Source organism: Maylandia zebra, linkage group LG5 (assembly GCF_041146795.1).
Source record: "Maylandia zebra isolate NMK-2024a linkage group LG5, Mzebra_GT3a, whole genome shotgun sequence".
Lineage (NCBI taxonomy): Eukaryota > Metazoa > Chordata > Actinopteri > Cichliformes > Cichlidae > Maylandia > Maylandia zebra.
In genome coordinates this window covers 26,584,390-26,601,830 of record NC_135171.1, presented here as the reverse complement: position 1 = coordinate 26,601,830, position 17,441 = coordinate 26,584,390, and the positions used below count along the sequence as shown (strand labels likewise).

Below are 17,441 nucleotides of genomic sequence, written 5' to 3'. Positions count from 1 at the left end.
CCCACTTTGTTTTCCCCACTCATCTCCTCCTATTTATGCCAGATAGACTGACAGACAGCAAGTAGACAGTTAACATGGATGCTCTTTCACTCACAGCACCCAGTCAGCTAATTCTCACCAGTTGGCCTTCCCTACTTTCTTTTCTTCCCGCAGCTCTCACCAAACTTTCCCGCTGATCTCATTCAATGTCAGAATCAAACCCCCGTGTGCACGCATGTGTTTGTGTTGATGTGAGCCGGCATTGAATCTCTCTAATGCTTGCAAATGTACTAAAATCCAAAAGGGTTAGTGTTTAAAGGGTGACGAACAAAAGATGATTGATGAAAAGAGGCAGTGGGATGCTAGACTCAGTGATAACTGCTGTTGTCTGCAGACAGAATATAAGTTTGTCTGAAGTGTCAGTCCTTGCATAAAAGCCACAAAACATAAAAGAATCACAGAAGTGAAGGCTGCTGGACTTGGTAGACACACAACACAGAATCAGACGCACAGAGATATAGTTGCTGCCTCAATTTGGTCTTTTTCTCAGGGGGATTTAGTCATAGGAGATATTTGGTGTAAGCAGCTTAAATCAAAGAAATGAAACGCTTTAAAACAACATCAGGCATTAGTGGGGCTCAACTACTCTCGCCTCGGCCATAAGAAGAAGCATAATATTGTTTCTGGGCTGCTCCTGAGTAAAAGAAGCTCGGGTATTACCTATAAAAACTGTTCAGGGAATATATGTGTATGTTTGAGTATATGTTCAACTTTCAAGAGAATCTTTGCAGGTTAATTAACTTTTTTTTAGCCAATTTTGTTGTTTCAGTACTTGTACTTGGAGGCAGAGTTTTGTTTTTGTTGTTTTTTTTCCTCTGAATGTAATTATCTTTATAGTCATCTTGTGGGATCAATGCCATTGATCTGCTGGTTGACCAGTGCACAGTCTGGCCTCTAATGGAGTGGATTACTGGAGGAATGTTATATTTGATTCGTCTGGGAAAGATCATCTCTTGAGGGAGTGTTTTGAAAAATCTTGACCTTCATGGAAGTTTCAGTCAATAATTGCTCGTAGTGGCAGCCCATAAATATTTATATTTATGGGAATATTTTTGTAATATATCTCAATGTAAACAAATGATCATTTATCAGTGTACTCCAATTCTAAACGAGACATGAATGTCAACAGCAGCTAATATCTGGTGAAATAACTATTAGAGAAAAATTCAGGAAGATCCCCAGATGTCACTGGTGCTCATCCTCTTGGGGATGTGTGGAAATTTCTAGAAAATTCAATGAATATTTCATCCAAAGTTGAGATATTTCATACTGATATTGACTGGCCAATAGAATACCATTGTCATACCCAATGCTATTCTGCTACTGTCAAATAAATGGTGTCAGTAGTCTGTCAAGAATGTGACAGTGCAACAGATGGTGCGGGAAACATTTACAATGATATTTCCTTTAATTGGACCCTTTAAGCTGGCTTCAAAAGGACACTAAGGTCTTATGAGCTACCATGCCTGCTTCTGCCATTGCACCAACGCGTAACTCCACAGTTTCTGAGAACAAAGCCTGTCAGACAGCTGAGGAGGTCCAAACTACAGCAGCCCATCGGACGACCACACCACACCGCTCAACAACCAGCCGCATGATTGTCGAGAATTATCTGGTTGTCTTTTGCCTGTCATGCAGCATTAGTGCACAAGGCTGAACTGGGGATGTGTGGTGACACGTACCTGGTCGGGGGTAACCCCGCTATTGTGTAGCTGTGACGTGGGGTCAAGTGGATGTATGCAGCAGCAGGGTATGTGGCATAATGTCAACTGAGCTGACTCAGATGGGCTTCTGGCACTTCCACATCAGTGGGTTGTAGAATGATCATTTCAGAGATTTTGGTGGCCTTGAAGCTTGGCCTGTCTGATCATTGGGGTGTAATGACAGTGTTATGTTAATATTACAAAGTTTTACTGATCATCTTATTTTACACAATCAAATATCATAGTTGGTGAGTAGCAATAAAAATACATTTTATGTTCTTTTTTTTGTTGTTTTTTAATAAAAATGTTAAAACTTGTTCAAAAGGCCTAATGTTATTAGACATGCCACTTGAGAACCCTCTTTATACATCTAATTTAAATGGGTGAAGAACAAGAGTGACAGCAGGAGCAAAATACATCTTCACTGAACACATTTCCCGAATTTCTCTACCTTTTCCACCTGCAGCATGCTGGGTGCCAAAGAAAAGAGAAAAAGATTCGGCAGAAAAAAGGCATTTGTTATCTCAGTGGGCTGGTATGCAGACAGAGGCTAGTGGATACTAGCAGGATCAGACAAGCCAAAGAATATGAGAGGTTTTTGAGGAAGCTTGTTGATAAATGAAAATGGCGTTAAGCAGGAATGATTTAATGTAAATAGGGGTGGTATAGCTGCTATAATATATTTACTAGAGCTGTATGCATATATCTTTAAAGAATTCCCACATTGTTCTGGGTGGTGGGCAAGGCTGATGGAAATGTTCAGTGTGAAGAAATTGTTGCTGGATGGCAACGTGATAAATGATCTTGAGATATTTGTTTACATGTCGCTCCTCTCTGGGAAATGATTTGGTTTCATTTTGTAAATTAAAGGAATAATTCAAAAGTAATTTTCTCAAAAATATGAATTTAAAAGTTCATTCGTTTTGATCCCAGCTGATATAAATTGTTACATTGTTTATTGGCTTATCTGGACATGAATTAAGAGTTTTTCCAATTGGACAATACTACAATGCTTGATTAATGCACAAAACCCTTTTTATCAGATTTGTAATGATATTTGTGGTGTCACAAAAGACCGTCAGTTCAGAACCTCAAATAAGCAGTGGTTTCCTGTGACCTCCAAATCTGTCTGACCACCTTCCTCTGTGGACGGTGTGGTTTTTAAACAATGCAACACTGTTTTCTCCATTCCCCCTGAGAGACAAGAGTCCCGATTTCTACAGCCGCTAGATATTTTTGTCACTTACATTAAACCTTTAGGAGGATTTGCTGAAAAAACTTGTGCCTGCACCTTCCCACATATGGCTGCCTGTGGAGTGAACTGGATTTCCAGAAGAGAAGAGGAATAAAGTTTCCAGTTTCTGTCCAAGATATTAAAGTTGGACTACATCATACCACGTGACCAGTTCATCTGATGAGGCTGACCACCACCCAAGGGATTGTTCACCAATACACTGTTTGTTTAAGCCATAGTTTCTTAGATGCAAAATAAATAAATAAAGGAAATGCTAAAATGAGTCTCCATAAACAAAAACGTAAACACAAACTTTACCTGGGCAATGAAGGAATACACTGATCTGTTGACCTTATGTTGCCACAACAGGTGTGATGTGTCCAAACCCGCAGGAGGGTCTTGCACTTTGACGCTGGTAGTGAATCTTTTGGTCCTTTGAGTTGTGAGTTAGGGCCTCCATGGATCATTCTTGTTCAGGTGCATCTCGTGGTCAAGAAGATTGGGATCTAGGGAGCTTGGAGACCTGTCTGCCATAAAGGAGTGTGTTTATTTTGCATCAGTGTTTACGTGGGTGGTACCTACCAAGAAGTAGACCCCACATGAATGCCAGGACCCAAAGGTTCCCATCAGAACATTGCATGCAAGATGATTAATGTTAATCACTTCTAAGCGCTTCACTTAGCCGTCAGTGTTTTTGTTGTTGTGGCTGATCTCTGTGTATTTGTGCTGTTTGTATATTGTTGATGAAGATCATACTTGCTCATTACTTTGTTGACTTTTAAGTCTCTCTTCCATCTCTTGTTTTTTAACTAACCTGGCAGCGGAGGTCCTAATCAGTGTTTGTGTGTAGCTGGGCAGACAATCAGGGTGTTTTCGTCCTCACTCCAACTCATGATTAGAATTGAAGAGCCTCTGTGTGCCTTTGTGAGCTTTGTTTTTGGCCCTGAAGCAGCTCTAGAGGAGTCTCAGCCTCTCTGCCTTGGCTGTACAGAGGAGCTTTCATAGAGTTTGACTCAGAGTTTCTATGGCTCTCTCCTGCCTGCTTTGATAAATGGAAGTTCTTAGGTTTGCTGTCAGCCTCCTCTACCCTCGGGACTCCTCCTTCCATTCTCACTCCTCTACCGTAACATTTGCTGTTGTGGGTGAAAAATCACCATAGGGAATAGAGTAGATTCTCAGTGCTTGACTGAGAGTGGAACACCCGGAGAAGGTAGAGGTGGCAGTTGTCCCCAGTAGACCCTGAGTCAACACTTGCTGCTAATGGTCTCTCTAAATTTACCTTCTAATTACCCTCCTCTTATTGCCCCCAGCTAACAGCATACTGGCAATAGCCTTGCAACACAAGGAAGCCAAAAGACATGATGGAAATTACACTTTGTTCAGTTCTGGCTAAAGTCAGCAGGAAGGGAACCGATCCACTGACAACTTGGCTTGAGAAAGATGCAAATTTTCCTAATCAAATCAAGAATCAGGAAAAAACTATAAATAGGAATCAGAAGATTCCTTTGAGAGATCTTTATACATCTGGCTCTGTGTTAGTGCAGCTGACAAAGAGGGAGAGTATTTATTCTAAGTGCCAGGCCAAAGGTCAGCCGGGGAGAGGAGGATTTTTCACTCATTCACACCCGCTCTGTCTCATTATTCAGCCCTCTCCATAATCCTTCTAAACTAGGTTGTCACCACTGACCACTGCCGCCATCCTGACCAGCCCGCTGCAAGCGATGGCACAGCTACAACAACAAACAGCTTTATCACAGCATAAACACCATCCCAGCCATACGTGTACACAAACATTCGTGCATACAGCAGCCAGCCACAAGAGCGCACAATGCTATGGCATAAAACCGAAACCAAAGTAAGGAACAACCAGTTATTTTCTTTAAAATCTAGAGATTAGCGTTATAGAGGAAGAGAGTCAACAAAATTGTGCCCTCCCCCATTCAGACTTTTCAATATCCCACCTCTCACCGGTCCCATCCTCTTTAAGCACCCCACCCAAACATCATCATGACCACCCAGCTCTGCTGAACGTAAGGAGGCCACTGTGAGCTTTCACCACAGACCCCTCATGTCCTTTAACCTTTCACCCTCAACTCTGCTGAGGACAGCTGTCTGTGGCACTGTGTACAGAGAGAAAAGCCAGCGTTCTGGACCGGGAACCGCCTCAAGCGTTTGTATTGGTTATTTAAATATGTTTCAATCAAAACTCTTACACTGTGTTTTAAAAAAGCCTGAAGTTATTTTTGCTTTTCTTTAAAAAAGAAAATCAACAGTAATAACTGATTGATGTTTGCTGTTCTGTCTGAGGGTTCAAAAGCCATAAGGCAAGTCAATCCTCTTCAGTCTCTGGATGTAGTTGCTCTTGTTTCTGATCACGTCATATAGATACCATATAATGCAACTTTAACAAAGGTCAGGTTTGTGGACCAGATACAGAGAAACTGCATGACCTTTGCTGTCAGCTGAACCAGGGATCTTCTTCTCCCATGTGCTTTAATTAACCTTTTCTGTCATCTGTAACAGCAGAAATAGATTTGTTATAATCTCTCATTTCCACTCAGGAAGTGAACTTAAATCAATCTTTCCCTGCCTTCGATTTGTGCAGTGGGAGACAGGTGTCTCTGATTTGATGTGAGGATCAGAGAGCTCTACCTCTTTCTCTGTGAGCACACACACACACACACACACACACACACACACATTCGCGCGCGCACACACACACTAATACCGTGTATCAGTAGCAGACAAGCATGAAGAGCATCTGAGTGACAGCATCCGGAAGCTCTAAGATAAGATGTAATCTGGTGCCAATTATTTCTCCTTGACAGGCGCAGGTAAGCAGCAATCAGCTCCAGTGACATGTGTTGTGAGTCAATAGACCTTACCCCAAAGGGTGGTGAGAGGCTGATTATGAGGTTCTGAACTGAGGCAAACACGAAAGACAAACACCAAGTCGGGTTGAGCTGATAAGCATTCCCACCGCTGTTCAGATGCTCTTTTATCCCCAATGACCTCTCCATTCTGTGCAAACACACAAAGATACACTGGCCCCAGACATTCAGTATTCACTTGAGAGATGCACTGAATGAAAGAAAGTCCTAGACTGCATGCGTCTTCAAGCAGATTAAAGTCTTCGAACCTAAATGGCAAGTGTGTCAGTGTTTTCCGAAGTAACTCTGCTAATCCACAGCTCATTTTTATTTATTTTAGAACTAGATATTTTCTTTAAAGGTAAGCTTGCTCAAAAAACAATGACACTTCTTTTATCATATCTGTATGTCACACGGGCAGCAGATGAGTTTAGCTAGTGAAACGGCCTGAATTCCAGTATGTTTGTTATGTGGCTATAAGCGCACAAATAAACATGCTGTCGTTGTTTGTTTAATTTGTGCTCAAACAGCAACACAGAATTTTTTTTGTTTTACTTTAAGTTGTTTGCTGTAATTTGATGTTGAGTATGTACAGTGTATTCCTCCTTTTAAAACCACTTTTTGTTTATACGGCGATAAGGTAAAGTGAGTATATGTGGACATTTAGTGGTTCATCGTGTTGTCAGCTTGTCCTAAATGTGGTATCTCTTGGATGCCTTGTGGGAATTTCCTCAGATTTAGCATAAACATCCACTTGGACTCAAAGATGAAGAAATCAGAATTTGGTGGTCAAAGGTCGGTATGACTTCATAGTATGTGTTTGGCTTGTGCTAAATTTACACAAATCTAAAAAGATTAATAAAAGAAAGAAATGATGGCTTGTTGCATCCGATGTTCAAAGGTCATGTCTTAACAAAATTCTAACTGGCTAGTTGGGATGTGCAACCACACCACACTAATTCTAGTGGAACATTTGACAGTCACAGACAAGCTAGTTTCCTTGCTTGCAGTCATTATGCTTAATTACTATCACCATACTTAACAAATGCTTACCAATGAAGTTGATCATCCTATTGGGACTCTAAACAGGTAAAAGTGAAAGAGTATTTTCAGTAATCTTGCACAACTTGGATTGTCGATATGGTTACAGAAAAGCAAGTTCAGCTGTTCATAGGGTATTAATTACAGTGCTAGTCAAGGGAGTTTTACAGACAGTCTTATATATAAAGTTACTTTTAGGGACACATCCTTGCATGCTTGGCTGCAGACAAGCTGCAACAAGGTAGAACCACACCTTTACTTTGGAGAATGTGAACATAAGTAAATTTGGAAATTTAGACCACATGCCATGAATGCCTGGGCAGGTATGCGGGATTTTCTGTTGCCTGCTCCCTCGTACTAAGTGCAGATTGATTGTGAGGAAGGGGCTTAAGCTGAAAGAGGCATTAAAGAAGCAGTAGTGGTGTCTGTGTGGTACGTGTTTTATTATCTATTTATAGATACAAAACAGGGGTCATTTATGTCCTTTTGAGGACCCTGACTAGGGTTGATCCAGGAACAACACACCATGGTACAAATACTGGCCTATAAAAATATAAAGTATATAAAAGCCTATATACCTTAGCTTCAAAGCAGAGCAGAGGGATCACATAGGTGACTAACTAAAGGATCAGTTGACTAGTCTGTGTTATTCACATTTCTGCAGAGTCGATTGAGTTTTGTTCAACAAACTGAAGGCAATTAGAGAAAGGTCATAGAGAAAGAAAAAGACAATGTTCTGCCTGCCTGACTGTCTGGTAATTATTACAAAGACCTTGCTGGGAAGCTGGGTGATATACACGAGGTTCTGTGGTCTTTAAAAAAAAATGCAGGACCTGGTGCACTATCATTGCACTTGTGCCCTATCATTGCTGAATGTACCAGCTGGTGGTAAATTCAGCCATTTAATTCCATGTTAAATGCCTGTTTTTGGTTGTTTTTTGGAGCGTTTTTCTTTGCTTCAAACAACCATTTAGTCTGAGCTCCTTAACACACAGGAATGCTTTTTGAGAAGATGAATTTGTGCTGACAATAGAGTGTATGTGTGGTTCGAGGTGGACTGTTACCATACTTCACCACTAATCTCACCACACCTCAGGCATTATTTCAAGGTAAATGTGTTTTAGCGTGTCTCACCTTGCAGGGATGTAATGTTTCTTCTTTGTGAAAGCTTGCCACGTCATTTGCACCGACTAAAATGTCAGGATGAGAGGAGCCAGTATACTTTAGAAATCTCACGTCGTATTTTGAGTTGAGCTGAGTTCATTCACAAGCTCAAAAGAGAGAAACAAAATAAACGACGTTAAACTGATCTACTGAACTTGCCATTTTCTATAAATCACAAAAGGTGATCACGTATTGCTTTGAACATAATTCTCAAATTTTCAAGTCAAACAGATCATGAAGTTTTACTAACGGAGTTCAGATGGTGCGGTATCTTGAACCCACTTTGTGTGCTGTCCTAATTGTTGTTAAGAGTTTTTAATTGATGTCATATACTTTACCCCATTGCTCAGCACAATAACTGAGATATGCCAGAATTTAAAAAAGAGAATACTGTCATTTAAGAGTGTTTTAGGCCTGCGAGTTTTAACTTTGTGCAATATAGATATCTTATATCTGATTTCCAAGAGTTTATAATAATAATAATACATTTTATTTAAGGGCGCCTTTCTAAAGCACAAGGTCACCTTACAAAGAGAAAAAGACATCAATGAAGCAGTAGATTAAAATAGATTCTAATAAATTAAAATACAGAAACCAGCAAAATACAACCACAAACAACAAATTAAAAAACAGAACAAAAACATTATTTGACAGCAAGTAAAATCTGTATTAATTTAGTTAATTTTTACAAAAGAAGTGATTTCATCCACCATTTCAATCTTTGTTCTATTTTAGCTGAAGGAGCTGTAGTCCTCATGTAGACAAACATCCACAGCACATGGAATGAGTCCGAAGTGCTGTAGATGTTAGGATGCTGGTGATGTGTAAGTGACATGTAATCTTGGACAGGTACCTCAGTTAATATCTGTTAAATCATGGTTCCCATATTAATACATGTTGAGTTTTCCCAGTGCAGCTTTTTTAGTATACAATTGACTGGTCATTTTCCCCACATCGGGATTAATTAGGTCACTTCTGACAGGATGAAATTTGATTTGCTTTGGGGTGAAGCACATCGATCCAGTGATCCTGGATGGGAGATTCACAAGAGAGAAAGATGACAGGCTGTCAGATACTTGAAGCTGGTTGCTATTAACAGGTGATATGTTTAGGCGAACGTTTACTTGTAATGTAGTAGGTTGTCTGTCTGTCTGCCCGTCTAGTCTGGTTTGCAGTGACCTAACTGTCTGATTTATGGCAGCCGGTCCTCTCCCTTTCTGATGCCCGTGCATGTAGATCTGAGTGCAGAGGTGATAAATGTGGGGTCACGGCTGAAGTTCCAGTATCGTTTGACTGCTGGGCTTGCCACAGCAGATAACAGGCTGTGTTTAGTTGACTAGCAAACGAAGATGGAAGATGTTTATAGAACAAGTCTGGTGCTCGACTGTCTTAGGATACTATCTATGTGTTTGTGAGTGCGACTTTTGCATGAATACAGTAATCCTGGATTACACATGGCAGTCTTTCCTGGAAACCCTCAAATACACTGAAAAAATCAAACCTCAGAAAATATTCATCTTATTTCTGATTTAATGCTTTTTCAGGATTCGGGGAACAGAATAGACTTAAAAATAAAACCCCTGACGTGTACTTTCACCACAGCATGGCAAAATCGCATATCGGGGTTACTATTAAACTGTTTAATGTGTTTGGAGGCATCTTATGAGAATTACATGGGTGACAGGCACGTCTGTTTCTGTTTACTACCCGCGCACCATGATGCTGCACCGTGACTGCAGCATTTCACAGTTTCTGAAGGAGCTCAGCAAACCAACAGCGAAGAAGCTCTCTAGGAGAGGATTCATGTCAGTATTTCCACATGTCCCGTGCAGGTGGAGAACTTCATGCTGTCTTTTATTTCCCTAAGTAAGACTTTCTTCCTCGGTCGGGTTAAGGAAAGTCGTTATAGCTGCCATATGGAGTCTTTTTCATCTCCAGTGACTCTTAGATTTGGCTACACAGAGCATAAGAGCATTTGTACGGTCCCATTAAAGTGGAACCTGAACAGGCCTTCCATGGGATCCTTGGGCTTTCTCTACAAACAGAACAATCTCAGCTTTCACAAAGCAAATTCTGAAAGACAAGAGAAACAGATACACTTATCAGAGCTGCTCCAAAGATAATAAGAGGATCGGGGGAGGAATCTGCTTTTTGTACAGCAGCACTGAAAGTCACATTTTCACACCACTGAGCCTCCCCGTGCAGTATGTGAGCCATCAGTTTCATTTCAAAATAGATTTAACAGCGATATGGAGGAAAGTATGCTGCGGTGTTTTGCTTCCCAGGGAGCACATCGGTTCATTCGTGGCTAATTCACCAGGGGAGATTGTTACAAAGTCTATCATCCCCTTCACAGCTTGTTACAACTGAGGTTCAGACTCCACGGCCCTGAATGTTATCAACCATGTGGCCTGTTGTAATAAACAGCGTGGTATTTGACTTCTTACTGTTCCCATAACTTGTGACTGATCTTTTGCGTCTCTCTTGCCATTCATTTAGGATTCCCGTGAGTTATTTTTTGTCTGCTTGCTTTAGTCAAGCCCGCCGTACCCATATTTAGTCTGACCATAACCCCATTATGGCAGGATGTAATTGGGGGGTAAAAACATAATCTGTAAATTAATCTTGGATAGTTTGATGGTAGGCTTGGCATCATTAGTATGTTGCCATGTCTTTAACAATAGAATACTTTGTGTGTTTGTGCGTATGTGTTCCAGAAAAAGGCAGCCGACACACAATTCCTGAGACTATGTCTGTGGTTTGGGTTTTCTAGTTTTATTGTGTGTTTTTCTACTACAGTAATTGCAGGTTCAGTATGAACAAAAACATTTATTTTTGCACTTTTTTTGCCCCTTTATAGAGCTGAAGTCTACCGGCACTGCTCACCACTTCTCCTTTTTGCTGAATTCAACCGACTATCGGATCCTTCGCATGGACGAGGACCATGACCGCATGTATGTGGGCAGCAAAGATTATATACTCTCTCTGGATCTACATGACATCAACAAGGAGCCTCTCATAGTAAGAAAGTTTCTACCTAAACACTGAACTGCCCAAGCTCGGCATGGGTTTACAGCTAACCAGCTTGTGTATTTTTCACTGTCAGATCCACTGGCCTGTTGCCCCCCAAAGGAAGACTGAATGTGTTTTGTCAGGGAAAGACATCAATGTAAGTATTTAAAAGAAAAAGCAATTCTGACGAATGACAAATCCCAAACATTTTCTAGTTTCATTTATAAAAACTTACTATTGTTAATTGATTTTCATCTAAATACTGAATTTTTGGTTGTTGCAAGTTTTCAAATCAAATCATCAGTGCTGAAGGCAGACTAGCATCATACAAGTGATAGCTTCTGGAGACACCGTGCTACAATTATCCTTATAATGCATTTAATGTGGTTATTCAGTAGCACTCAGACTTCAGCTGGACTTCAAACTGAAATTTAAAAATTCAGATTCTACACTCTGTTTATAAAGATGGCTATATGGGTATCACACTATCACAAGTAAATAAACACTTTGTTTCCAGGGTTACCCCTGTTCAAATTTAACAGTGTGTTTTAATCCTGTCTTTTTTTGGTGATGCTCCCAATTTTAATGTTGGACTGGGGTTAACAGAGGACATTTTCAAGCTCCTCCAAATGTGTGACTGGTTATGAAGCTCTTATTTACTGCCTCTGAATCCCTGATAGCTAATTGCACACAGATGCCACCAATTTAGCTGAAGCAGGAACTTGAACCTTGCAAAAAAAAAAATGCACCAGTCTAGAAATGCCAAATTATTATCATTATTTTCCTTTCTTTCCACACCGTAATCATTTTACCTTTTGTTGTTCAGACAAGCTTCCAAAATGAATCGGTCACTGGAAGCCTCAGACCCATATGAAGTCTTAAAAGGGTTCAGAGACATTCAGACATCTCCTTGCACCTCCTGTGCAGCCCCCACAAAGAAGGGATGGAAACTCATCATTGAAATTCATTTAAAAACCAGATTCCTCTCCTTTGATTTCGTTCACACGTTGATCCCCCTCCTACCCTCAAACACACACATATGCACTTGTTTTATCCATGCTAGGGGTGAGAGACGGCACAGTCAGGGTGCACCAACAGTTTGATGAGGCTGTGGATAATAATCCTTCTCTTCCTGCTGGTATAAAGCTCAGGCAGCTGTTTATCCTACTAGAATGTTCATTTATGCACGTCTGGTGACCCAAGCCTCCAAGCGCCTCTGGCTACATTGGCCTATGTATGTTCATATGCGCCTGTATCAGCTTCTGTGTATGTGTGTGAGGGGATGGGTTTGAAATTTCATCAACAGAATAAGAGAATAAGAGATAAGACCGGCTACTGCAAGACATCGCAGCAGTCTTGGCCGCTCTTTAGTGAATGACAAATGATGACAATTCAGAAGCAATTCAGAGGGGATGTTGGTTCAGGCAGGAGGTCAAAGGCAATCAGCCCCACTGTGCTCTCTGTGGGGGAGCACAACTGTGCACTGAATGATACACACAGGCCCGCATGCGTAAACACACGCACAAAAACACATACTCTGAAACCTCTGACTTGTGCATCTGTCATGCTGTTAAAATCTGCCAAAATGGCTCATCCCCCATCCTGCATACAATCTTTTTTATCTACTTGGTTCATCCTTTCTTTTTCACCAGCTGTCACTAGCAGAAAACATGACAGACAAATCTGAACAGAGCTTATCGGCTTGAACATTTCTGTAGTTGGAATTTTGATTTGGTGGATTGTGACCAGGAAGGCAGACAGCTGGTCAGGCAAACAGATTGGAAAAAACCTAGAAAGCACAGAGCTGTGCTCACTGAGAGCACCTCTTTGTCTTTAGTCCAAAAAAGGAAAACATTGGCATTGCTTGAATTTCGCTACTAAGAAATTAAAATTCTAAATTCAGGCCAATCAGTGTTGAGCTTTTCACATTTTTGGCTTTATGGTTTGTCTAAAAAAAAAAAAAAAGAAAGAAAAGTTAATTGGATTTCAAAACCTTTTCATTTCTTCCCATTTTTTCATTCAAGCACTCTTATTTGCTCTAACCAAAATCTTTCCCATTTGTCAAATTTGACAGAACACTGAATTGGGTTTAACCTCAATCCCTGAAGCAACCACACTTAACATCTCAGAGGCGCTGCTTTCCTTGGTTTCAGCCACACACTTAAATGGTGTTTGGAAACATTTTCCCTGTGAGAGTGTGGTCCGATTGGAAGCCAGAGCCAGCCTGACACAGAGAGTGGAACAGCGCTGCCAAACAAAAGCCAGCCAGCAGAGAAAGTGATAGATGTGATGTTTTTAAGGCAGACAGAGGAGTTATTAACCATCAGTAGGGCATTGTATATTAAGCATCTCCCTTTATCTACTGCATTTTCATTATCTTGTGCTGTCTGTGTTTTGTTTTGCTGTCTCTCAGGGGGAATGTGGTAACTTCATCCGTCTGATTGAGCCCTGGAACCGGACCCACCTGTATGTGTGTGGGACAGGCGCCTACAACCCCATCTGCACCTATGTCGACCGAGGACGCAGGTCACAGGTAACCAAAGACACAGCCAGGCATCCATGGAGACATTTTGACCTCTACTCTCTACTTCCTAAAGAACCATATCAGTCGATCAGTCTCAGGTCAGAGACGCTCCTCCTGCTCTCGCGCTTTAGTTTCATGGGCTTTGCTTCTCTTCCATCATTTTCTGCGTATTAGTTTTCATCGATTTGCACTCTTTCACGGTCTGGAGGACTCAAAGAAAAAAGCTTGGTTATACCTCTCCAGATCACCATTAACATTACAAAGTTGAAGTTGGTAAGGCAACAAATAAGAGCAGCTAAGTGCTGCTGCTTAGGGGCCATTGAGGCTATAAGCTTCTCTTACCATTGTGAATATCACGATGACACTATATCTATAGAAAATACCTCTGCTTGTGGTCCTCCATCCCCACCCTCACCTGTTTATACACTGTGGCCCTGTGGCCTGTCTTGCTGTCTTGCTGAAAACCTCTGAAAAGCAATCATTACTGATGGAGCCTCTCATCCATCATCAGCCTTGTAGCTCACCCCTCCCTCTGTCCCTTCCTCCATCCCTCCCTCACTCGATGGCCACGCAGAGCTTCGGCAGCTGCCTACCCAGTTATAGTCGACACACTTGCATTCACCGCTCTGCCTGTTTAGTCTCACTGTTCAAATGGAGGGTTCAGATTTCAATGTAAAGGTCAGTCTGTCTCTTGTCATTCAGTTTCTCCCCTAAGGCCCAAACGCTATGTTACTTCACACTGTAAAGATTTTTCTCAGTAACAGTAGATGTAAACAAAAACCAGTTGTTCAGAAATTCGTCCCCGTCTTATACAAAGGGCTTCACACATTTTTTAATCCCCAGTTCATGCCCAAACTTTGTCCCGTAACTGCAAACGTTTTCCTTTAACTGCATCAGCTTTTATGCCTTTTCGAGGCGGCTTCACAGCTTTCTCTGCAGGCTGATGAGCTCCACATCAAAAAGTGTAAAAAACGTGAACATTTAGTTTGGTTGCTAATAACAGTTACACTGTGAACATGCGTACACGTATTTTCTCATATGTTGATGTAATTATATTCAGTGTATATGTTGTTTGCGATTTAATGTGTTCTGTATAACCTGCATGCTTTACAGCTGCGTTTGCATGTCTCTGAGTCTAATCGCACATGGGTATCAAATGATCAATGCCACTCATCAGGCTCTCTTCGATCACCTTTGACCTCCACTTTGACCCACTCACATTTGTATTTCCATCTTTAAGAACTACTTTTTTTTATTCGACTTCTTTTGTCCAATCCCTTTTGCTCTGACATATTTACTCTTCTTTTTATGTCATGGTCGGCATCAGTTGACTTTAATCTGGGATGTTGTACGTCGGTAATGAGATGGCCATTGTGCCATGTCTCTGTTTTTAGGGGTTCCACTACCAACAGGCATCCCAATCTGGAGGGAGAACAAGTCGAGCAGCAGACTACAGCGCTACATCACAGCCTTTGGAGGCGAAGGTGGGCTGAAAGTTTTGTAGAGTTTTATGCCCACCTGGAGTACTTTTTTTATTAGAGTTGGGGGAAATAATAGGGGGAAAGCATAACTATAAATAAATTTCTTCTTTTAAATATCTTGGGTTATCGAGGCAGCTTGCTGAACTACTGAGCTTCCAATCAACTCTGCTTTCAAAACTGAACTGAACGAACAAAAAAGTTCTGCATCCTGTTAATGACTAGTATTTTTTTTTTCAGACCTTTATCTCCAGTATTAAGCAGCAAATGTACACAAACAAAATATGCGGGGGGAAAAAGTTCCCCCTTTCACTAAAGTTTTCAGACAAATGCACAAAATCGTTGACCCAAACCACGGTTGTCATCTTCATTGATTTACGCAAATGGTAGCGTTTTCATCACCACACACATATTTATGAGTCATACTGTATCTTGTTACTAAAAAACAATATCCAAGCTCAGGTTACAAACACAGCTTTACATCTTTTTTGCCTTACATATTTCCTACCTGTCAGACATCATCAGTGAGCTTTGAAGTGCCTGAATGACCTCCGTGTAGACATGTACCCAGTGTTGACACAGATGTTCCAACATGTCCTCTTGCACTGTGGAATAATGAATTCTTGTTTGAGCCACTAACATGAGAAGCATGGTGGATGAGTTTTGAACTGCTGTCAGCGTTTGCCTCCACCTCGCCATCGACTGATAACCGCTTTTGTGCACTATTTGTTCCCATTAGCAGAGCCATGTAAGCTGCCTATAGGGTCACCACTCACACTTAATCATTATTACCAACTTAACCAACTGATCACATTAGTTTGATGACGCCATTGCCTTTTTAAAACTTGTAAGTCTTGTAAAGTAAATGATATAGCCAAACTGCCCCCCCTCCCCACCCAAACACACACACACACGCGCGCGCGCACGCGCGCAAACAAAAAAAAGTTCCTTAAACATAATAAATCTGTTACCATGTGGTTAATGTTTTTCTTCACCTTTTACCATTACAGGAATACATTTTCCGCCTTGAACCTGGTAAAGTGGATTCTGGGAAAGGAAAATGTCCCTATGACCCTAAGCTGAACAGCGTCTCGGCTTTGATCAGTAAGTATCAGCTTTTGTTTTTCCTTCCAACGACGTGTGCAGGCGTGAAAGACATAAAAGATCTGCAGTTTGTGTTTGGTTTGTATTGCTGAATGGGACTACTGGTGATCACTTTGACACTGCAGCGCTGTGTTACCGAATTTTAAGGAGACTTGACGGTTGTGCATGATGTGATGATAAACCCTTTTAATTAGTTAATTGTTCATTTAAAAACAAAAAAGGGCAAATAAAGAGAGCTTTTGGGTTTTTTTCTTTAGATTGTGTTTAAATTAACCAGTATTTCAAAACTAAACACTGATTTTAGATTCACACAAGATAGAGAAAGTCGATAAATGATCACATGTACACAAGTAAATTAATTTACTGATAACCATCTCAGTCATTAGTCAGTCAGCTGTTTCAAGTCTAAGCAGGTCTGCAGATACGTGGTCATTTAGCTGGTCAGATGGACGTGTGCGCTCTCATGTCAGTAGGTGGTCTTTTGTTACCAGCTGCTTACAGGTGGTTAGACATGGCTCCAGGTCAGCGACCTTCTGCCCTCTGTGTGTGCATGTGCTCAAGCGTGCATACGTATGCGTGAAGGACAAAGGCGGAGAGCGTCTCTCTCTCTTTTGCTGTGCCATGTCAGCTCAGTTACAGCTGACCCAAGCAAAACTGTAACACCAAAAAAATCATCTAAATGTCGTCTCACATAGTTGGCAGGGCAGAGGCATACCGCACTGACACAACAGGAAGGTGGAATTTCCCTGGTTTAGGATTTAGGTGGGTTTTTTTTACACTACTGTTTCACAAGCTATGCCTCCACTTCACTCCTCATAAGGTTCACAGTATAGAAAGCAAATGCTCCAAGTTTCTGCTTTTTTTTCTAGGTGCTGCACAGAAAGTTTCTGTTTACGCCGAACATGTCAAATCTGACTGGCTTTCCTTGATCTCTAAACTATACGCCATGAATCTGTCTGATGTGAAGTTGACTTTCTAATTGCAGCTGTTCTTTCAAATTTCACTGATTAGCCCAATAAGCACGAGTACAGTAATTATGAGAATAGCATTTTTGTCTGAAACGTGACACAGACACCTGTGAGCTGAGTTTAATCAGACTGAACATGTTTTAATTTGGCACTGTCCTGAGTTAAAATTCCTGCCTTTGAATGGCCACATCTGCCATGCATGCCATCAGTCAGATGCTGGGGAAATCTAGAGGGATGGCGTCACTTTTTAATGAAGTTCTGGCATGGTAGATAGCATGTTCTGTATAACGTGAAAATGTTTTCA

At 41.1% G+C, this 17,441-nt stretch overlaps 1 protein-coding gene across 2 annotated transcripts in view; it reads left to right on the top strand.

The window, feature by feature from the left end:
- sema3fa (sema domain, immunoglobulin domain (Ig), short basic domain, secreted, (semaphorin) 3Fa) overlaps positions 1-17,441 on the top strand; it is a 46,149-nt gene that overhangs the window by 16,129 nt on the left and 12,579 nt on the right. For both annotated transcript variants that reach the window (XM_004548696.3, XM_076884131.1), the window contains exons 3-7: positions 10,912-11,072; positions 11,158-11,220; positions 13,477-13,596; positions 14,982-15,071; positions 16,076-16,169. In XM_004548696.3, coding sequence (XP_004548753.2) covers positions 10,912-11,072; positions 11,158-11,220; positions 13,477-13,596; positions 14,982-15,071; positions 16,076-16,169 — 528 coding nt within the window. The remainder of the gene's footprint in view (positions 1-10,911; positions 11,073-11,157; positions 11,221-13,476; positions 13,597-14,981; positions 15,072-16,075; positions 16,170-17,441) is intronic.